We start from the raw sequence: 24,954 nt of genomic DNA, 5'->3' as shown, positions 1-24,954 counted from the left end.
AAAAACCCTGCCTCTTTAATTATACTTTTTTGATTTTACTTAATTTTTATGTGATGCATACGATTATTTTTTGATTAAAGATAAGAATAAAAATGGGTACAAACTTTAATTTTGTAGATATGTATGTTTTTGAACACCGAACAGTGTACATAGCACATCAGACCCACTTAAACTGAAAAAAGGAATGAAGCATAAAAAATGCATTTAACTACATATCTGTAACTCTGCAGTGTAGTTGTTCACATCTATAAGATACATGGACAAATCCTGAATATCTGATTAGTTGTCCTATATTAGAACTACAAATAAGATAGTTCAACGACCTAGCTCAAATTCATTTATTTCGGTCCTTGATGTGTTAACAGTGTGAACATTTTTCCCGTCAATAAAATGAGTTTGCAAGATATACCTTGATAATTAAAAAACAGTTTTTGAGACGTTTATTAATCGAATATTTACCCTGGCTGAAACAGACTACAGAACACATCCAATGAGATAATAGCTTCAAATATTTTTGCCATGCAAAATACATTTGCAAAGAAAAGGTACTATTCGCTACTGGTCTTCTCTAAGATTTAAAAGGGGAAATGAGGGGAGGGGAGGAAGCAGAGGGAAGAGTGGGGAAGGGATGGGAGAAGGTAGGGTGGGAAGGTTAGGTAGGGGATTGCTTGAGAATTGAGGAAGTTGACATATATCAAATGTCGTGGGGAGGAAAACTTTTTACCGGTTTCCATTTTTCCGCAAGAAAATTGAATCCTCCATTTTGTGCCGGGGTTCTAACTCAAGTTGTCATGAGCCAATGCAATCACCGCTTCCGGAGTCCTCCCTGCGAGAAACGTTAGGACGCACGCGCAAACTCTTTTCCCCGCGCCGGGCGTTGATGTCTCCAAGAGTTTCCCGGTTTCCGAGTTAATACTGAGCCTGCTGTCTCCGGGACTAGAGAGGACCAGAACCTAACCTAGATATAGACATTTAAACTTAAAGGTAATAGAAATCAAACCGTTCAATTCTTTTCAAAAAGGTTTTATTAAATAGAACATTTTCCTGAAGCTGTCCTCCAAAATGTTCTTTGGTATTTATTCTAAAAATTAAAATTTCATTGAAAAAAATTCTTTTTTTTGAAAATGATTTTCTGATCACTAACTTTCTTTACTTCTCCGAAGAATGATCGAGAAAACTGATCAAACGGAACTAAATGTCAGACTCAAGTTTATGCATTAATTCAACACTCTCACCCTTTAATTAAAGGGACCTAGTCAATACTCATGAAACAATTGGAATTGGACATTAGTGTTTTCTTTTTTAAAGATTTATTTCTTCGGAGTTATCCGTCCTTGTTCTGGTTTTACTCTAGCTCCAAACATTATCCGTCCTTGTTCTGGTTTACTCTAGCTCCAAACATTATCCGTCCTTGTTCTGGTTTTACTCTAGCTCCAAACATTATCCGTCCTTGTTCTGGTTTTACTCTAGCTCCAAACATTATCTAGAATTATTCAACAATTTTACTGAGACTGTTTATATTACATGTTTAAGTCTCATTTAAACAAACTTTCATTTTTGATCTGAATTAGAATTATTAAACATTTGTAATTTAGTGTTTTTAAAAGTACTTCAATCCATTATATTCATTTATTCATCATAGCACTTCAATCAATTAGATTCATTTATTCATCATAGTACTCCAATCCATTATATTCATTTATTCATCATAGCACTTCAATCAATTACATTCATTTATACATCATATACTCCAACCAATTATATTCATTTATTCATCATAGTACTCCAATCCATTATATTCATGTATTCATCATAGCACTTCAATCAATCAAATTCGTTTATTTATGCACGATACAATCCAACCAATTATATTTATTTATTCATCATAGCACTCCAATCAATTATATTCATTTATTTATCATAGCACTCCAATCAGTTATATTTATTTATTCATCATAAGACTACAATCAGTTATATTCATTCATTCATCAAAGAACTCCAATCAATTATATTCATTTTTGCATAATAGCACTCCAATCAGTTGTATTCATTTATTCATTATAGCACTCCAATCCATTTCAATCAATTATAATAATAATTATGATCATAAATTATTCTTAAATTATTTTGATCAATTATATTTATTTATTCACATGGCACACAATTAATTATAATATTAATTTTCTTATATTTTTAAATCAATTATATTTTCTATCACTATATTGTAAATCCATATTTCATCTAAAACATTTTCCGCATTGAGCACTAGTTTCTTGCCCTGCTTTGTTTATGACTTTAAAGCACGTTCGTTTACAGGAAGTACTTTTTTAAAAAGCAGTATATATCTATCTATATATATATCTATCTATCTATCTAACTGTACTTCTTTCTATCTTTCTCACCATCTCACCTGCTTCCTGTTCTCTGCAAAAACTGAATATTTCAACCAAACGCTGACAGACGAACGGAAACATAGAGAAGGTTTTCATTTTCGACATATTGCGGGTCATTTTTTGCCACATTTTTCTTGCGGTGGATTCCTATCATCTCGAGGACTAAAAATTGAATAAAATGTTTGTGGTGAAGTTTCACGGTTTAAATTCTACGACATGACCGAACCTAAATTGTATCTTTCTTACTTCGTCATTCATACTCATCTTCTTTTTAACACCGAATGGTTTACACCCAAACCCTCTTTTTAACCCATTTATACGATCTTAAAGGGGTAGGTTTAAAAGCTTGAAGAGACCCTTCAATTAGGAACTGATTGGCATAAAAGATTTACAGCAGCATTATTTAAATTTTAAACGTTAATAACGACTCGTAGATTTCTGCAACAAAGACGAGCAAATTACTTGCCAAGATTCGTTACATCGCTTCTAAGTTGAATACTTTGGCAATAACCATTATTTTTTATTTGAATTTCCAACTACAAACCCTGCCGTGGATTCATTGTTCCAGGATTCCAGGAAATATAAATATGTAGAATTTCTCATCTCAACACAGACTAAATAACTCTGAGCGGATGTTTATTGTCTCCTAAAATAAATGAAATGAAAAGTGACTTCTTTCTCTCCCCTCCCCTTGTCCAGCTCTCTCCCATTGTTTAAGAATAGAATTAGTTCCGCTGCGGAGAGGAATAATGAATTTTAAACTGGAGCAAAGGATAAAACTCTTCAACAGAAAATTACAATGTCTTTCTATCTGTACTGCATCAAGACATTTTCCAACCCGGAAAAGAATAATTTTCAATTTAATTCCAGTATAATTTCCAACCCATAACATAGAATAATATCCTACCCTGAGCACAAGTCACTTTGAAAACCACAATTAAAAATAATCAATTTTCAAATAGAAGTATATCCCATGTATATATGAACCTACATAGTTCTGGAGGGTGCTGTTGTGAATCGGAAATGCCTCTCTCTAAACGTAAAGTCACTTAAAATTAAGTCCACAGTCCCTTTAAATTATCCAAAAGCTGCTACTAATAATTATAAACAACTTTTTCATAAAACAAAAAATAGATTTCTGAAAATCCCGCAGATTCCTAATGAAAAATCTTGGACTTTTTACCACGTATGATCTATTTTTAGAGAAAACCAAACATAGATCTCCCCTCGTCTACCCCTAGACAAGTAAATAGACCTGAAACATAGCTCTCCCCTCGTCTACCTCTAGACAAGTAAATAGACCTGAAACATAGTTCTCCCCTCGTCTACCTCTAGACAAGTAAATAGACCTGAAACATAGCTCTCCCCTCGTCTACCCCTAGACAAGTAAATAGACCTGAAACATAGCTCTCCCCTCGTCTACCTCTAGACAAGTAAATAGACCTGAAACATAGTTCTCCCCTCGTCTACCTCTAGACAAGTAAATAGACCTGAAACATAGCTCTCCCCTCGTCTACCCCTAGACAAGTAAATAGACCTGAAACGTACAGTTTCCTGTTCCTGTTTCCTCAACTACTAAAATACCCTGTTACATAAAGAACTATTCTAGCCCCGGGGGCCGGGGAGATATAACAGGACTTAATTAATCATATCTTCCCAACCCCTTTATTGTACTTTCATCTACATTAAACTTTCTATTTGAAATCAATTTGAGCAGTTTAGTTCAACTTCAAGATCTTTTTAGTTCTGCATACAGTCATAATCAGAAAGACCCGGAATTAATTGACAGTTAATCAGACGACTTTACATATATATTATATATCTCTGGCAATTTCAAATGCTTAATAAAGGCTGACCATATTTTGAAATGGCAGGACTAAGGCTATTTTGTGATTATCGTTTTTGTAAGATTTGTAAGATTATGTTGTAAAGTCGTGTGATTAATTGTAAATTAATTCCAAGTCTTTCTGATTAGAACTGTATTCTTCCGCTTTGGTTTTAAGATTTTCAGGTTTTTGGAGAGACATACTTTTTCTAGCATTTTAATTTTTGCAATATTTACAATGTTTTACATATATCCCCTATTCCTGAAGTCATTGTCCTATATCCTGAACCTAGCCATGCATGACTGATAAATAAGTCGGACATTAAGGTTACTTTTAGATTATGATTGGTGAGAATATGTCAGAGAATTAAGATAGATTACAACGATCCGTAAAAACTTTCTAGCTTTTAAAAACGTTTTAAAATCTGTTGGCATGAAGTGATAATTAAAAAGATTTAAAGTATTATTCTTCCAATTCTTGATGTATGAAACCGTTCTGCTCCGGGTCCAGTTTAGATCCAGTCTCGGATTTCTCCGTCACACCACACCGAAGATCTTTTTCTTTCGGCTCAGCAGGTTGAGAACAAAATAATCTCAGAGTTTTCTGACGGAGAACTCGGCATTATTTCTAAACCAATGTTGACATTCTCAAAAATCCATAAAGGAATTGAGTCTTTGCCTCAAACTCTGATTTTCTAATCACTATAACTCTGGAACCAAATGTTGCAGATCTTAGAAAATTCAAACTATGAATTCTGTTAGATAAATAATCTGAGTTTGAAATATCAAAGGTTTAAAACATCGAGTTCTAAAGATATTGAGGTTGAAATATTTGATTTTGTTCCAAAGACTCAATTCCTTTAGTAATTTTGCTTGAAACGAGAAGAAAAATAGGAGCATTGACTGATTGCACGCAATGTATTGTTATGGAAGAAAGTTGGCATTTTAATGGTTTAATATCCGTGTATCAAGATATGAAGTAAGTTTCAAGTGAACTAAAAATTCCAAGTTCAGTGAAATCCCTCCAGGCCGAAGTAATCACCGTTCTCTCGTTCTATATAATTATTGCATTGTTCATTTCTGATTTCTTTATATTTGTCACCCTTGTCAAATCACCCCCCCCCCCTCGTCCCTACCTTTTCTCCCTCCCTAACACACTTTCTGTTTTCTCCCCTCGCTAAAGTTGAATTCTGTCTGTCCATTTCCCCCCATTGTATAATCTAGAAGAATGGTTGGTTTATGAATAGGAAAAGGAAGTATTGGGTTGAACTCAGCAGGATAATATAGGTTTCCTTCTCCAAGTACTCTCCCAAGTAGAACTCTCTCATTCAACCGATAATAGGAGAGTCTTATGTGTAAGCACGACCTCTTGGTTGACTTTCAATACTTCAATACTATTTAATACTTGAAACCTTTCTCTTCAACCCCCAACCCTTCACCTTTAAACCATAGAATTCAGATTTAATAATAATTTAATTTTAATAGCTTCCTTTATTTAAATAACTGTTAATATTATTGAAAAATAACGCAGATACGAATATTAAAAAAACAAACAGAATAATAAAGACATTAAATTAATTGTGAAGCAATGGAAAACTGTTTGATGAACTTGTTGAAGAAAAGTGAAAGGTTTTATATCTTCTCACGGTTGGTTCTAGTTTCTATTGATATATATTCAATGATTGAATGTCAGGTTTCCAACGTTATTTGCTACAATTTTTTCACGTTTGTTGCCGATGTTTACAAAGGAAGAATGATGCAAAAAATGTTCATGCACGAAGTGATGAATCAGTGTACATGTTCAACTGATAAACTCTGTGAAATTAGGCTTTAATTCACCCAGATTTGAAAAGAAATTGAGGTTTAAATAAAGAGGTTAAAAACACTAATTGTATCATTTGTGGTGAAACTGAAGAAACCTTAAATTCTTCGGTTGGTTTTTGCATTTGTTGACTAATTATATACCCATTTAAACTTCTCTTAAACTCATCCTATACCTAGAGTATTCTTAAACTCATTCTATACCTAGAGTATTCTTAAACTCATTCTTTACCTAGTGTATTCTTAATCTCATTCTTTACCTAGAGTATTCTTAAACTTATCCTATACCTAGAGTATTCTTAAACATATTCTATACCTAGAGTATTCTTAAACTCATTCTAAACCTAGAGTATTCTTAAACTCATCCTATACCTAGAGTATTCTTAATCTCATTCTTTACCTAGAGTATTCTTAAACTCATTCTAGACCTAGAGTATTCTTAAATTCATTCTATACCTACAGTATTCTTAAAATTATTCTATACTTAGAGTATTCTTAAACTTATTCTATACCTAGAGTATTCTTAAATTCATTCTATACCTACAGTATTCTTAAAATTATTCTATACTTAGAGTATTCTTAATCTCATTCTATAGCTAGCGTATTCATAAACCTATTCTTTACCTAGAGTATTCTTAAACTCATTCTTTACCTAGTGTATTCTTAAAATTATTCTAAACCTAGAGTATTCTTAAACTCATTCTATACCTAGAGTATTCTTAAACTCATTCTAGACCTAGAGTATTCTTAAATTCATTCTATACCTACAGTATTCTTAAAATTATTCTATACTTAGAGTATTCTTAAACTTATTCTATACCTAGAGTATTCTTAAACTTATTCTGTACTAGAGTATTCTTAAACTTATTCTATACCTAGAGTATTCTTAAACTCATTCTATACCTAGAGTATTCTTAAACTTATTCTATACCTAAAGTATTCTTAGACTGATTCTATACCCCGAGTATTCTTGAATAAACCTAAACAGAATTTATTCTATTCTCAAACATAGTCTGAACCTAAAGTACTGTTTATCCAAATATAAAAACCTGAGGTTGGATAAGGTACAGAATTAACAGTATGGATAAATTAGCTCCAGTGGTTTCTCCAGTACCTCACACTAGTCCGGAGAAGGGTGGATGACACAGCAGTCCTATAGTTAATCTTACCAAGAACTAACGGTAAATATAAAATGGACTCCATCATCAATTAAACTATGTTTACATAGTGATATTTTACATTAAATTTGGGAAATGTATTTATATTCATAATACAGGTTACAGAACTTCATCTTTTTTAAGAGGTTTCCAAGTTCCCATGAGTCTCAGGTTTTCTTAAATTTACTGAATCCCTTGAGTTATTTGTCTTATTGTGAAGAAATCTTTGGTTTCTTGGTTTCTTGTGATCATGGTTTATCTTGTTTCAATGTCATTTCCGGGTTTCCCTAGTTTATCTCTTCATCAGATTTGAATCTTTTTCCTGATATTCCCTCCATTACTTCTGGCCCCAAAGCCCCTCTAACCCTTCTAGTCCCTTTAGTCCTTATAGTTCCTCGATCTAGTCCTCCAGTCCTCCGTGTTCATCTTATCCGTCCTCCTAATAGTCTCCCCGTCCTCATATTCCCTCTAGTGCTAATGGTCCCTCTTTTCAAACTAGTTCTTCTAGTCCTAATGGTCCCTCTAGTCCTCCTATTCCTACTAGTCCCTCTATTCCACCTTGTTCTCCTGGTCCTAATTGTCCCCCAGTCCTCCTAGTTCTAAGGGACTCCCAGTTCTCCTAGTCCTGCTAATAGTCTCCCTGTCCTCATATTCCCTCTAGTCCTAATGGTCCCTCTTTTCAAACTAGTTCTTCTAGTCCTACTAGTCCCTCTATTACACCTTGTTCTCCTGGTCCTAATGGTCCCCCAGTCCTCCTATTCCTAATGGACTCCCAGTTCTCCTAGTCCTAATAGTCTCCCAGTCCTCCGAGTTCTCCTAGTCCTAATGGTCCCCCAGTTCTCCTAGTTTTCCTAGTCCTAATGGTCCCCCAGCTCTCCTAGTTCTCCTAGTCCTAATGGTCCCCCAGCTCTCCTAGTTCTCCTAGTCCTAAGGTCCCCCAGCTCTCCTAGTTCCCCTAGTCCTAATGGTCCTCCAGCTCTCTTAGTTCTCCTAGTCCTAATGGTCCTCCAGCTCTCTTAGTTCTCCTAGTCCTAATGGTTCCCCAGCTCTCCTAGTTCTCATAGTCCTAATGGTCCCCCAGCTCTCCTAGTTCTCCTAGTCCTAATGGTCTCCAAGTTCTCCTAGTTCTCCTAGTCCTAATGGTTCCCCAGTCCTCCCGTCTTAAAAGTTGAAAGTATTTTATTCCTAAATAATGCAAAGTAATCCCGCAATAACGCATAATTATCTGTTGTAAACACAGGACACTGATCAGTCATGCACTTCTGTATAAATCATGGAACTCTCTCTTCTTTATAAATTTATATATTTCTCCTCTCTCTTCCTCCCTCCGTCCCTCCCTTCACTGAACATTACAATTTAGACAAATTCATGATAAATTATTCTTTTTGTTTGTTTGGTAATAATAATCTTCTTTTATATAAATTAATCTGAAACCCCCTCAGTTTACACTCATTTCCCCCCCCCCCCCCTTCTTTACCACACCCTCCCCCTTCTATCACCTGGAGAACAACCCCCCAGCTTGTTGTTATTTTGTTCCATATTGTAGTTGAGACACCATATGTTTTAAACGTGTGGCGCATATTCTTAAAGTGCCTGAAGGTGGATTAAAGGAAAACAGTTAATTTTGGACTTAATTATCCAAGGTTCAGCAATCTAGGCCATTAAAGATTTCATTTATTTACGGTTACACGAGACTCATTTTGGTTTTTCTTTTCATAATTGTCTCATTGTGTAATTATTTTATTTTCTCATTGTTTAAGCAAACGTGTCTGACGTCATATTCCTGAAATAACTTTTTTCATGACAATCATTGTTTAGATAAATCTTAGTTCTATGTGCGAGTTGTATTTAAAGAGCTTGAGAATAATTTTGGTTTTGTCAAGAACCAACTTTAAAGTTATTTTTACAGCACAATTTCCTGTTTTCAATTTTGCGGCTGGATGTGTATCTTTATATACATTATACATCTACTATTTCTAAACCTTAAAGGAATTGAGTCTTTGCCACAAACTCTGATTTTCTAATCCCAATATCTTTGGAATCCAATGTCGTAGACCTTTGATATATTTCAAACTATGAATTCTGTTAGATCAAATAACATAAGTTTGAAATATCAAAGGTTTACGTTATTGGGTTTCAAAAATATAAGGATTAGAAAATCAGAGTTTGTGGCAAAGAATCAACTCCTATATTCGTTTTTTAGCTAACCCCCCCCCCCCATCTTCAAAAATGATTTTTTGCCTTCCCTGAATGGATAACTCCTAGATCTAGTGCACTATTAATAAATCACAATTTCTCTCTTTTATTCTTTTCTTAAAGCGAAGAATTAGAAAATGAAATTATATCCATTAGTCTTTCTTTAGAGTTTAATACGACAATGCCATCATGGCCAACATATGTCAGAGAACTTTAACATTCTCAGATCTCCAGGTCCAAACTTTTTACATCTTTATTTTCACTTTTCTCCAATTATCACAATGTTGTAAAGATACCTTCATCTGTCATTTTAAACTTAGTTTAGGATCATTTATCAATTAGACCTTTATTGAGAGTTCTTTGATGTCTAAAATACAATAAAAAGAATAAACTTTCCGCCCAAAATTTCCTTTTTCATGGTTTTTACATTTGTATTTTAATTAAAAGGACTTTAACAGTTATTTGAATTGAACTTCCATTCCAAGGTGGCAATGTCCGATACACAACGGTACCATTAAAAGCTTTGTCTGATATAGTATGATTTAGATAGCAATGTTTATAATCTTGAAAACTGATTATTGTGGTTTCTCTACTAAAGTGACTTGCGGATTTCTACTGCAGGAAAACATACAAGAATTATCATTATTAAACATTTTTAACCCTAGAAAAGGGAAAATATCTTCGACATTATTGATCAAATAAAGGTTGCAATGGTACCGTTGTGAATCGGACATTGCTATCTTTGCATAGATAGTTACTTGAAATTAAACTTTCAGTATGTTTAAGATGGAATGTTGAAGAATTTAAGAAATTTAAAATTTCTGAAAGTCTGAAATCTAATTGTTTCGGTTTAACATTTAGTTCTCATGAAACAGCTGGGCTTTAACTGTAAACCCTTCACCGGCAACCAGAGGGCGAAATTTATCTGTTGGATATCCGGCTACGCCAAGGAATCCAAGGTTTAGTCGGATTTTAGTTTCAAAAGCTTCGTCTTCAGGTTGTACTCAGATTCCCGATATACATTATCACTTTTCATTTTTTGAAATCCTGCATTGTCTTGTGAAAATGAAACCATGTTTTAAATTCTCACATAATTTCTCTTTAATGATTCGTATATACTGACATGGCAAATAATGGCGGATGTGGTAAAAATATAATTTGAAACAATGCAAATATGGAAAACGTGAGGTTAGGATAAATAGATTTATTCCTGAGAATAAAGCGAGTCATGACATGTCATAATTTTCCGTCCTTATCCTGTCCTGACATGTAGTGTACTTGTCCTTATCCCCCCCCCCTCCTCCCTCTTACTTAAAGTATGTTAGTCCTTACATCTCTATTCAGTCAGAAAGTACAATTCCCACATGTGAGTTTCCTTTGATGCAAAAACCTTTTTTTACATGAGATTCATCCTTGCTAAGTTTCTGGCCAGAGCAACGTAATCTCTGTTGAATGAAACTTTAACGAGTGAAGAAAACAGTATCGTAAACTCCCAAACTCGAACGGTCTCCACGTGGTTTTCCAAACTCTCAGCTGAAACTAGTGTTTGTGGTGTAGTAGTATATATTTATTTCTATATTCCCTGAGAGGAATCAAGTTGTAAGGAATGTGCGAAACAGGAAAGACAGATGGAAACCGTGTTAACCGAACCAACAGGTCGTGGAAACCAACAATAATTAATATTAATAAACCAGTATAATTGTTATTAACCAGAATTGAATTCCCTGCAGCGTGAAATGTTTAACAAACAACCTCTACCCTCTCACTTCATGCTTTCTACTCTCTTCCTCAAATATTAATCTTAAATAATTAACGAGCCTCTGCGCAGATGGTATCTTATTCTCTTTAACTAGATTAATTTAAACAACCTTAGTTAGAAAATTATATTTTCCTGTGCCTAGTTCCGAGAAGCAGGGCCTGGGTTAGAAGCTACTGAATTATCCATTTAACGACCTATTAAACAAAGTTAAAGCTGACAAGGCCAATTATGAGGCTCGTAAAGGATTTGCTTTATATTCCAATTTACGAAATCATAAAAATCAAAATATGAATTGTGAGAGGCAATCCAGTCTTAGGAGAACAAAAATATTCATTCTTATATTTCAATCCTTTTCAGATCAACACTTTTCAGATCAACACTTTTCAGATCAACAATTTTCAGATCAACACTTTTGAGATCAAAACTTTTCAGATCAACACTTTTCAGATCAACACTTTTGTATCTTTAAACTGTTCAGAACGCATACCGTTCAGTAATGTAATGTCTCTGAAGTCGGTTAAATTTAAGTCGTAGCACACAAGGACCATTTCTTTATAATCTGTTGGTGGATTTCCCGCATTTTAAGGAGTTAACTTAAATCTTAATTTTTTAATTCTAAAGTTTATACTATGCAATATGCATGATATCAAGTTACGCTGAAAAAAAACGCTAAAACAGTTTTTGTTCTGAAACGCGTGTAAATGAAACTAATTCAAAGGAAAACAAAGGAAAGGTTTAAACTTGTTTGTTTTACCCCGGTATACAGTCTAATAATCTGTTGAAATGTATTGTCTAGAAATTAGATCGATCATATTCTCTAGAAATATGTCAGAAACTGTCATGGTTAAACAACTGTAGAAAACTCTCCTCCATTCTTCTCACATTGTTCAAACTTTAAAATGCAATCGTTAGAAAAAAAACATTTACACTCTAAAAATTTAATTTAATAAAAAACCAAATTTAGATCTGAAAAACTATTTCTCACATTTTCAAAAAATTGGACTCTTCAATTTTTTTAGTCCATGCAAGACAAACATTTTTAATGTATTAATTTTCAAAAAAAAAGTTTATGATTTTTTCCTTCCATCTCTGTGCCATATCAAGGAATGTAAGACAAACCGTTAGCTTGTAAATGAAAATGATTGCGGTAAATTAAATTAAGATAAAGCCATAGGATGGTTTCACACCTTCTTCACTTCGAGAACAATAAACTAATTATATCCGTGTTTAGGTTAAGGTTTGAGAATGAGGTTGGTTTTAGCTCTGAGTGTTGGTTTGAGCTTGATAGCCGGGATATCTGGTCAAGGATCAGGGTACGGAGATGAAGGATGTGCAGATGATCAAGTATCATTCGAACTCATCACAGGTAAACTACTAACAAAATCAAATTGATAAATATAAAGTAAAATAATCTTTTTTTGAAATACAATAACTATGCAATTAAAAGGGAAAATTCTAATTTTTATAATCCCATGTCTCTTTAACCTAATGGTATTCAAGTTTTTAATTGTATGATATAGCAGAATTCTTGATTTGAAAAATCAAAGGTCTGCGGTACCCGGTTGCAAAAATATATGGATTATTGGTGTTGATGATAATTCAAACCTCATAGAGTAAATAAAGTAAATGTTAGATCCACGTTTGAAAAAACAAATGTCAAAAAGAAAGTCCGTTAATGCAAAAATCTGTAATTATCCTGGTTTAGGTTACGTGTACACAGCTCCCTCCGACATGTTGGATTCCCAGCCTGGAACTCTCATGTTGACTGATTGTATTGAAACCTGCCGGGCAAACACTACCTGTAAATCCATCAACTACGAGACCGGGCTATGTGTACTCTTCTCCTCGTCAGCTGAAGAAAATGCTGGTCAGCTGACTCCGTCCCAGTTCCCCGTCTTCACTATATACGTTCAGAAGAATTGCTTACCGTCAGCTGATCTCTGTGACGCGGCCTGGAGCTTCGAGAGGGTGATGAATCATCAGCTGGATACTCCGGTAACACATTTTTTTGATCTTAAAAATATAACGTATTTTAAAGATAGTCTTCGCCAAAAATAATTGAAAAGTATAAATATAAATCATCGTGGAACATTTGGCATACTTCAAAACGGGTCTCTTTTTGTCGAAAGAAATCGAGATTCTGCCAAAAACTCTGATTTTTTATTTCCTAAATCTTTGCAATCCAGTGTCGTTGACCTTAGATATTTCAAACTATGAATTCTGTTAGATCAAATAAATTAATTTAGAAATATCAAAGGTTTACACCATCATGTCGCAAAGATATAGGGATTCCTTTGTGGACTTTTAACCAACAAACTATCCCCCGCTTATCCTAAAAATTGGATAGAAATAAGAATAGTAGCAATCAATTCATGAATTGAAAATGTTTGAACTTATACCCCTTTTTAACTTTTCGCGATCACTCCCTTTATACATAAATCATGAACATATATGATTTAATAAGACTTATTCATATTTACCGGATTTCATAACAATTCATTTCAAACTTTATATTTCTGGTGAGATTTCCCCTGGAGTTATTCTAAACAATCTGTTTCTTTAATTGACACAATATGTAAAAATACATATTTTTGCAAATCCGCTAATTCATGTTGGTTTGAGAACTTGGCTCCGAGCAGTATCATATTCATATTGTTTACAACTAGAGTGTGTGCACTGTGCAGAAGAAATAATTTACTCTTGGTCTGGATTTATCCTCAGGGGTTGTTTCTGACTGCCCAGTGTCTAGATCAATAAATAAATATGATCTAATTGTTGGATTTCAAGTTATAGGATTCAATGGTTGAATTTCCAATAATGGGATTCATTGGTTAGGTTTCCAATAAACATGATCCCATGGTTGGATTTCCAATAAACACGATACAATGATTGAATTTCCAATTAGCATGATCCAATGGTTGGATTTCTAATAGACATGATACAATGATTGGATATCCAAAACATGATCCAATGGTTGGATTTCTAATAGACATGATACAATGATTGGATTTCCAATAAACATGATCCAATGGTTAGATTTCTTTAAAAACATGATCCAATAACTGGATTACCAATTAAATTAATCCAATGGTGGGATTTCTTTAAAACGTGATCCAATGGTTGGATTAACAATAAACTTGATCGAATGTTTGGATTTCCAATAAACATGATCCAATGGTTGGATTTCTTTAAAAAAATGATCCAATGACTGGATTTCTAATTAACATGATTCAATAGTTGGATTTTCCTTAAACATGATCCAATGGTTGGATTAACCATAAGCATGATCCAATGGTTGGATTTCCCATAAACATGATCCAATAACTGGATTACCAATGAAATTGATCCAATGGTGGGATTTCTTTAAAAACATGATCCAATGGTTGGATTAACAATAAACATGATCCAATAGTTGGATTTCCCATAAACATGATCCAATGTTTGGATTTCTTTAAAAACATGATCCAATGGTTGGATTACCAATTAACATGAATTAATGATTGGATTTCCCAATAAACATGATCCAATGGTTGGATTTTCAATTAATATAATCCAATGGTTGGATTTCTAATAGACATTATCCAATGATTGGATTTCCCAATAAACATGAACCAATGGTTGGATTTACAATAAAAAACTAAGAACTTTTAAAACATTTAACATTCTAGGAAAAATATTAAAAGTTCATTTTATAATTAATTTGAAAATTACTTCAAAACTTTCAATATCTCCTTGGATCCTCCCGTTGAAAAACTTTTGTTTGCGCCTTTGAAAATAATTTTTTAAACTTTATTAATTTTTATATTATTGTCTAGATTGGTAAGAGTGGTCAGGTTGCAAACAGACAAGAATGTATGGAGTTATGTTTGTCTAATACAGATTTTGAGTGCAGGTCAGAATTATAAATATTTTTCAATTATCAAGACAATACAACTCGTTCTATTTTACACGCTTAGATTGGCAAGAAATGTATATTTTTTGTTTCAAATATATATATTTTCATTTAAAATATAATGAAATATGTAATATTTTTAAATTCCAAGAATCAACTATAGTATACTACATGTAAATAACAAATAAAGTACATCGAGAAATTATAAAAACTATTAAATATAATAAAAAAAGAGCTTTTCACTTCTACAAATTTTTATTTGCAAAATTTCTTTTTTATCAAAAAAAAGTTGATATCTATTACAGTTGTTGTTGGTAAAAGTGCAACATAGTTCCGGTTGGTTTATTGAACCAGTATAGTATAGTTGCGTGACAACAAAATTTTACTAGAATAATGATTCTGAAACATATTCAGATTTAAAATTTGTTGCAATTACTTATTTATAAAAAGATGGAAAAGAAAGTATTTTTTTGTTTAGGATAATTTTTATTATACAAACAATCAATCAATGATTAATGAAGAAACTAATTAGTCTGAAAAAAAGTAATTTTTAACTTTTTCCGATTTATTCATGACACGGATTGCCTGTCAAGAAAGGAAATATAGCTTGGTAAGAATAAGGAAAAGATAAAGTTTGGGAACAAAAACTAAACTTTGAATATTAAACAATAAGCTTGGAATTTTAATTAAATATTGATTTCGTTCAGAATCAATTAAATAATTCAATAGAGCGCGGTAAGTAAGAATTGTATAATATAATTATCTTATTATCAGATTAGAAAGTGAAACTACAGTTTTATGACGAGACATGACGTCACGTGATTCTTAGAAATATTTCAAACTTTCTTCAGTTTTCATACATGAAATATAAAATATAAAAACAAAATAAAATAAATAAAATTGAATCGGCAGTGAAGAGCATTGCATTTGGGGGGAAGGAATTGATTGGGGAGGGGAAGGGGGTACCGTTATAGGAAGGGATGAAGTGGGAGTAGAGAGTGAAGGGAAGTGATTTTATTCGGAGCATTTCTTTTTTATTCATTTCTTCAATTCAATCTGAAACCTCCCCCTTTCAGGCCACCCCCCTCCATGACACACCCCAGTATGTATAAATAGCTTTTTCCTCTTTTTGTTTTTTTACTCCCTCCCTTTTCCATAAACTCGTTAAGATATATTGTATAAATGTATTTGAACCTTTCTCTCTTCTCTTTATATATATATATATTCATCATTTTCCTAGGTTTCCTGTCCTCCCTTTATTGTTCCTTCCCTTCTCTCAACCCAATTTACTATTCTATTTTAATTTATTCTATTATTTAAACCATTTATAGTTGTTCTTTTGGTTAAATGTTTCTTTGCACGCCCAACACCGTGTTTCAAAATTGTTTAAAATCATAATTTGAGTCGTCTTCCTATGGGTTCCACTGTACTGATGCTTTTTTCCTGTACATTTTCTTTATACGTATACAGAAAATTCTCAAATAAATTTAACATTTAATTCTTGAAATCTTCAAAAAGTCGAAAAAAATCTGATTAATCCAACAGTTGGTTTTCTTTAGAATTCATCTTAACTTTGATCTTTTGTATTTTTATCACGTATCCACAAATGTTTAAAATGTTTTTTTTTACCTCTTCACAATTGCTCAATAATCATGGGATTCAAGTCATTTAAAGAAAAAAACAGTAAATTCATTTTAAAATAGTTTTTTTAACCACAAAGAAAGTTTAGGCTAATAAAATGTTGTTATAAAATATTTATCTGCATTTGTGATTAGTTATTGCAGCTTGCACCAGCAGTTCTTGCAAATTGTGCACTTTGTATTTTAATGAAAAAATGGGAAATTACAGGACTCTGTAAGAAAATATTAATATACTTCTGTCTGGAATAAAAGTTTGTATCCCAACGGATTTATTACTTAAATCATAATTTGGAGTAAACCCTTCCTCCGCCCCCCCCCCCGAGAAGGATTTAACTTTTTGTTTACAGGTGCACTTTTTTATAAGATCAGCAAAAAAGTATTTTGGCATGAATTATAACTTTCATAAATATGAATTGTAAAGTTTGTATAAAATATGCTTGAACCTAATTAAGATTAAAATGTTTTGATGGTTGATGATTGTCACGGTTTGGTTCTACTTCTTGAATATCCATTGTTAAATATTATTTTTAGCTTTCTTTCTTATTTCCTGAGCTTTCACTGTATTCCCAGTTTTCATTCAAAATAACAGAGTGCAGTTAGTTTATAAGCTGTAAACTTAAACTGCATTGGCTAAGTTCTATTTTGCAACTTTCGCAGCGCCGGATTTATCATAATCCTTAATCCTTCTCTTCTCATCCTAGATCATGTATACATCCTTAATATGACCATATCCACATTCTTTCTTCCCATTACATGCATCTCGAAGGTTCTATTTACTATTTTCTAGTCCTGTAAAACTCATGGATTCCTTTCTTCTCTCACAAATCCATACCCTGGGAAAAGCCGCAGGGATCAAAGCTACTAGTTCATACCTGGATACTTTCCTTTCTTCTTGATCTTGGTTCATGCCTGGATACTTTCCTTTCTTCTTGATCTTGGTTCATACCTGGATACTTTCCTTTCTTCTTGATCTTGGTTCATGCCTGGATACTTTCCTTTCTTCTTGATCTTGGTTCATGTCCTGATACTTTCCTTTTTTCTTGATCTTGGTTCATGCCTGGATACTTTCCTTTCTTCTTGATCTTGGTTCATGCCTGGATAATTTCCTTTCTTCTTGATCTTGATACTTTCCTTTCTTTTAGATCTTGGTTCATGCCTGAATACTTTCATTTCTTCTTGATCTCGGTTCATACCTGGATAATTTCCTTTCTTCTCGATCTTGATACTTTCCTTTCTTTTAGATCTTGGTTCATACCTGGATACTTTCCTTTCTTCTTGATCTCGGTTCATACCTGCATACTTTCCTTTCTTCTTGATCTTGGTTGATCTTTGTTCATACCTGGGTACTTTCCTTTCTTCGTTATCTTGGTTCATACCTGGGAGATTTCATTCATTCATTCATTCATTCATTCATTGTTTTCTCTTAGGTTATATCATCTTATTATGTACATTTAAAAGTCGTTAAAAAAAATTTAATTCTTATCTGATTTGGCAAAAAGTGAAAATGGACTATTGCAAAACTAAATCAAAGAAAAGTACAATAAAACTTAGTTCTTTATATAATGATCATAATTCTAAAATTAAATAAAACGGTTCGTGCTTTAATCTTATTATTCCGTTCCTATTGTCTTTAAACCCCGGAGAAATGTAAAAGAAAGTGTAAAAGACTCTGAACATGACAATCCTAATTTAATTTCTTGTTTCTCCGTCAAATTAAATTGTTTTATTATATTTTAGTTCACCTAGAAAACAAATGATGAGAACGACCCCTGACAACGAAGATAATTGATAATTAAAACACACCGCGGGATCTAGCGTAATTTAATGATTATTTGTTATACAGCGTACTCTGTACTTTCAGATTAAAGAAAATAACATTTAAGAAATTAAAGATGATTTGACGCGATTAATACTAGCAACTGATGTTCATATTCATTTGATTATTAGGTTCTAAGTGTGTTATATACGATACTTATATTACAATTGGAAAATCTAAAAAAAGACTAATGATGAAGTGTTAGAAGCATAGAGGTATAGGTTTGGAAGAGAAATATCGGAAGTAAACTCCCACGGATAGTTTATCTCGGGGTTTCTAGTTTACAGTTGTAGTTCCCACCCGGAGTATTCATCCTTTCTTCCTTGCAACACTCTTAAACTGTTAACCGTCGCAACTTTTACTAAACTTACAGGGATTTTCAACGTAAATCAAAGTGGGTGGGGACTTGAAAGTCTTAGAGTTGGGTTGGGACGTTTTTAAAAAAAATCTTTGTTAAAGAGAGTGTTCGCGAAAAATTATAGAAGGTATAGGATTACGGCGAAAAATCAGCGCTTTTGATCGCTACTAATCTTACTTCTTGTGAAAAAAGACTCAAACCGAAGAACGTAGCGTCCATATAATTTCAAAAAGTTGTGACATTCAACTCGGATCGTAAAAAAATCAATTTAATTCCAAACAAATCATTCAGATATTACAAACAGTAGTCATCAATATTGTTTCGACGCATTCTTATATAGTTAATATTTCATAATATTTTGGATTTCGTTTTTTTAAATAATATTTCGCTGGCGCTGGATTTTCGAACTTACCTGGAAAATATGAAAATTTCGTCTTCATTATCATAAATCCTCGAAACAGGAACAAATGTTTTCATGTTTTTATGAAATATCAACTATATACGAATGCGTCGAAAAATTATCAATGATTATTGTTCGTAATTTCTGAATTTGTATGGACGCTACGTTCTTCGGTATGAGACATTTTAACAATTTTCTCCTCATAGACGCAACAGATTAAAGTAAAATTAGACACGATCAAAAGCGCATATTTTTCGGCGTAAGCCTATTCCCTAATTTTTCGCTAACACTCCCTTTAAAGCCACAATTCTTAAAAAGCCGTGGTTTAATGTTGTCCACTTTATCTCCATAATCCTAGCTCGTGTATTTTTAACGTATTTTTAACGTAAGGTTTGCCTTTATATATTTCTTAAGAAAATTTTGTTTATAAATGACGATTTGAAAATGAAAGTTCGTTCTTTCTTGGTCCCTAAGTGGAACGGTTAAACTGTTTCCTTCCAGTGTCTTGGGAGGAGGGGGTGGGAGGGAGGGGAATTTTTTTTGTTCAAATTATGTTAAATGGCAAAAGAAAAAATGAGGGGGATTTCTATTAGTTTTTTTGTTGTTGCAAAATTAAGATAATTAGGTTGGTTTGGTAAAAAGCTCCACCCTACTACCTAAATACAGATAGATAAAATATCAACAATTATAATAAAAATAATGATAATAATAATAAACTAGTATTTTCTGTAAGTAAGTCCAGAATGGCCTATATATAGAATTACTGGTTGAATGATTAAAGTATATCCTGAAGGCATGAACTAAACACAAAATTTGGAGAAGTTCCGGAAATTCCATATCTGTATTATATCAAAATGTCCCAACAAAAACCCTGAGAATTATTTTCACTAACAAAAAATTTCCTTTCAGATTTTTTTCCTTTCTCATTTTCTACTTTCATACTTTCTACTTTACTACTTTCTACTTAATTCCATGTTATTTCCTTTAAAAAGAATATATATGATATTTGCTATTACATTTTCTTAAAAAATAATCCATGCGCTTCTTTGAGCCCGGCGCGCGTGTTTCTGCACTATTTACATGTTAAGAGCATAATTTTCTAGTTTGTTACGCGCGTAACACGTATAGTGGGAAGGGTGGTAACGATAAATCCACGTAAGGAAGGGGATGATATGTGAGGGGAGAGAAAACCTAGTGGGGGGGGTATAAGGGTTGGTATATGTATGAAGGGGGGGGGGAAGGGTGGATTCATGCTTGAATACCGTGTAAAATGAACCTTTGGTCCCCCTTTCGTCCTGTACATTATACTATTCAAGTATTCACATTTATAGTTTATACACGTGTTGATTAGAGATATATCATTCATACGGTCACGTAATATCAGTTGATAATTAAACAGGCTATATTTCACTCATCTATATCTATATATATATCTACATCTATATATGTATATATCTAAATCTATATCAATATCTATATCTATATATATATCTATATCTATATCTATATCTTTATCTGTATCTATATCTATGTATATATATATTCATATCTATTTATAAATATCCATATCCATATATATATATATCCACATCTATATCTATATATCTATATCAATATCTATATCCATATCTAAATATGTCTATATCTATATCTATATCTATATCCATATCTATATCTATATATCTATATCCATATCTATATATATCCACATCTATATCTATATCTATATTAATATCTATATCCATATCTAAATATGCCTATATCTATATCTATAAGAGGACGAAAGTATCTTAGCACATACATGAATATTGAATATCTTTAAAGTTTTTTGGTATTTAATTATTCTCAACACAAATCCAATTAACTTTTTTAGAAATTCGCCAATATTGCATTGTGAATGTTTAATAACATACCAGGCAAAGTTTTGGAAGGCAAAAGAAACAAGCAAAAAAACTAAGATGGCTACGAAACGGCTTAAAAAAAGAATATTTTTGTTTCTCGTGTCGTTCATAACAGAGGCATTTTTAAAATAAGAAAAAACATAAATATCTTTTTAGTTGTTTGGCATTATATTAAGCTAGGTTTGATTAGGAGTAATATTGCTCTATCTCAGGTCTGCCATGTTTACTGAGGGGACTGGAGAATGCCGTCTAGCTCAGATGGATCGACACTCACTGGCCGGTCGACCTGGGTTCGAGGATGCTCAAGGAGTTCATTACATGGAGGTCAACTGTGTATCCGATCCATCCAGGTACACAAATAAATGTAAAATATTACAAGGAATATAAATTTTTGGTGGTTGTAATAGACTTACATCCAACATGTTGAGCTAACCGAACCTTAATCTACTCCAGGTTGTGTCTGTACAGTAGGGAGCGTGGAAAGATCCTGAAGACTGTTGATGCTGTTTATCAAGCAATTGCATCCGAACAGGACTGTCAAGATCTCTGCAACAATGCCCCATTCAGATGTCACAGCTACGATTACAATGATACCGGAGATAATGTTTGCAGACTTTCTCATCATTCTGCTGGAACACTGACACAGGTAAATATACATACTAGATATTCTTCATACAAAATATCTTACATCATATTCCAGGTTTAGTAACATTATCTTGCATCCTATTCCAGGTTTAATAACCCTATCTTATATCCTATTCCAGGTTTAGAATCCCTATCTTATATCCTATTCCAGGTTTAGTAACCCTATCTTATATCCTATTCCAGGTTTAGTAACCTTATCTTACATCCTATTCCAGGTTTAGTAACCCTATCTTATATCCTATTCCAGGTTTAGTAACCTTATCTTACATCCTATTCCAGGTTTAGTAACCCTATCTTATATCCTATTCCAGGTTTAGGATCCCTATCTTATATCCTATTCCAGGTTTAGTAACGCTATCTTACATCCTATTCCAGGTTTAGGATCCCTATCTTATATCCTATTCCAGGTTTGGGATCCCTATCTTATATCCTATTCCAGGTTTAGGAACCCTATCCTACATCATATTCCAGATTTAGGAACCCTATCTCACATCATATTCCAGGTTTAGGAACCCTATCTTACATCTTATTCCAGGTTTAGGAACCTTATCTTTCATCATATTCCAGGTTTAGGAACCCTATCTTACATCATATTCCAGGTTTAGGAACCCTATCTTATATCCTATTCCAGGTTTAGGAACCCTATCTTATATCCTATTCCAGGTTTAGGAACCCTATCTTACATCATATTCCAGGTTTAGGAACCCTATCTTATATCCTATTCCAGGTTTAGGAACCCTATCGTATATCCTATTCAAGGGAGTGAGGGGATGGTGGAGATAAGATAAGATATGATATAGTTTAATGCTAATAATACACATACAAGATATAATGTTACAGGCAAAAAATCTGCAACTATTTTTATATTGTTTACTATATGTATTATTATAGCAGGGGGTGGGGATATATAGGGGTGGGGACCCTATCTTACATAAACTATTCCCAAGTTTGGAACCCTTTCCAACATAAAATTATTTCTTGGCGAATCCTATCTTACATCCTTTATTACAGGATTGGGAAAATTTATCTTACATCCCATCTTTTCATCCTTTTATATAATGAGAAACTCTGTCTTATATAGAAAAAGTTATCTGTATATAATATGTTCTAGGTTGAGGAACCCTATCTATATATTGAAGAAGCTACGACCTTCCAACTCTCTGCTTGTTACAATGTATCTATCGCCTGCCACTCTGGTGACATGACTGCCAATATCCGAACCACCAGTCTCTTCGACGGAAAGATCTACGCCAAGGGGAGCCCCGTCACCTGTATGCAGGACATCAAGGACTCCATGGACTTCAGCATCACGATGAAGTATACGGATCTGGAGTGCGGAGTGACTAGAGAGGGCCTAGGAGGTTATATCAACGAGGTTATTATCCAGCATCATGACAGTATTGTAACCTCAGCTGACCTCGGTCTCCAGCTCTCTTGTGAGTATGATCTGACCAACAAGAGTGTTTCCAATGACGTGGATCTGAGTATCACTGGAGAAATATCTCCAAGTCTGTTCGAGGAGTCAGTTGTAGACTCTCCTAATGTTGTGATGAGGGTTGCAGATGAGAACGGACAGGATACCAAAACTGCAGTGGTCGGAGATCCTCTATCAATGGTGTTTGAGATCCTAGACCCTGAATCCCCTTATGAGATCTTTGTTCGTGACTTGATCGCTGTTGACGGAGCTACAGATACCGAACTCCTATTGATCGATGAGCGAGGATGCCCAACGGACGCAGCAATCATGGGAGAAATAAGAAAATCTCCTCTGAGCAACAAAACCTTATCAAGTAAGTTTGATGCGTTTAGATTCCCAACTAGCGACGTAGTTCAGTTCCGTGCTATGATTACACCTTGTCTACCTGCCTGTGAACCTGTTGTCTGTGATGTACTGGATTATACTGGACAATCTAAAGCTATCGACTCCTACGGCCGAAAGAAGAGACAAACCAACACAGCAATTGATCTTTTTGATACGCCAAGACGAGTTCGAAGAGCTGCCAACCCAGAGGAGATGCTGGTCGTCCAGTCCTTGAAGATCGTGGACAGGTACGGGAAGAGAAAGGAGAAGGACCAGTTGGAGAAGAAAACTAGACGACTTGAAGAAGATTCCAACTCAAATTTCTTCGGAGAAAAGGTTTTGGACGATATCACTGAGGACTTGTTGGGCGCAGACTGCTTGGATAAAACCAGTATGATCACCGGAGCTGTGGTGTTCCTCCTCGCTCAGCTCATCATTGTCATCATGTTTGCCCTCATCTGGAGAAAGAACCAGAAGGGTAAAGATAAGAGTCTGAGCTCCCTGGATAGTAGTAGGACTGACTCCTTGTCGTATATGTATGATGCCGGGTTTGCCAGGAGGGTTCAATGAACACCAGGACAAGACCCAAAACCTAAATTAAATCCAATGTTTTCCAATAACTATGAATCTCAAATGTTACCAGTTGTGTGACAAGATATAATGTGAGCTAGCATATCTTGAAACCTAACTCTAGGGATAAATATAAAACTGTCTTCCATTCAAACACTAGAATTATATATTTTCCAGCCAAAGATCTGCGGAATTATTTCCCTAGCATAATTGTCTTCCAAGCGTTAGTTAATGAATCTATAAAAAAATAAAACTGTGATGCGTGAATGAATGATGAATGAATTGATGAAAATGAGTTTAGTGTAAATAGCTTTTTTCTAATATGGCAATTTTTTATTTTTTCCATGCTTATAACTATTTCAGGATGATTGTTGCTGGTGTCTTGACAAAACATATTTCCAAACTTTAGTTGAAAGGAATTGAGTCTTTGCCACAAACTCTGATTTTCTAATCACTCTATCTTTGGAACCAAATGTTGTAGACCTTAGATATTTCAAACTTAGAATTCTGTTAAATCAAATAATCAGAATTTGAAATATCAAAGGTTTACAACATCGGGTTCTAAAGATATTGGGATTTAAATATTTAATTTTGTTACAAAGATTCAATTCCTTTAGAATCAAAATGTTTTTATTTAAAAATTTAAATTTGAATTTAGAATAAGATCGTAAACTGAAAATAAAGTTTATATATCCGATTAATACTTAAAGTTAAATCTGAAAAAAAATCATTTAATTCTGAAATTTTTGCTTGACTATAACTTGACATTTTTGTCCTTTA

The 24,954-nt window shown here is 33.5% G+C and overlaps 1 protein-coding gene across 1 annotated transcript; it reads left to right on the top strand.

The window, feature by feature from the left end:
- The first annotated feature begins 879 nt into the window (after positions 1-879).
- On the top strand, positions 880-24,635 carry LOC111708536 (uncharacterized). The gene is made up of 7 exons (XM_023481941.1): positions 880-984; positions 12,383-12,517; positions 12,857-13,146; positions 14,967-15,043; positions 21,371-21,508; positions 21,612-21,804; positions 22,915-24,635. Exons 2-7 carry the CDS (start codon positions 12,397-12,399, stop codon positions 24,172-24,174), a joined length of 2,079 nt encoding a protein of 692 aa, XP_023337709.1. The 5' UTR covers positions 880-984; positions 12,383-12,396; the 3' UTR covers positions 24,175-24,635.
- Positions 24,636-24,954: the final 319 nt, after the last annotated feature.

This window comes from Eurytemora carolleeae, unplaced genomic scaffold (genome assembly GCF_000591075.1).
Source record: "Eurytemora carolleeae unplaced genomic scaffold, Eaff_2.0 scaffold746, whole genome shotgun sequence".
NCBI classification, from domain to species: Eukaryota; Metazoa; Arthropoda; class Copepoda; order Calanoida; family Temoridae; genus Eurytemora; species Eurytemora carolleeae.
The sequence above is the reverse complement of the archived record's forward strand: the minus strand, read 5'-3'. Positions and strand labels throughout refer to the sequence as shown.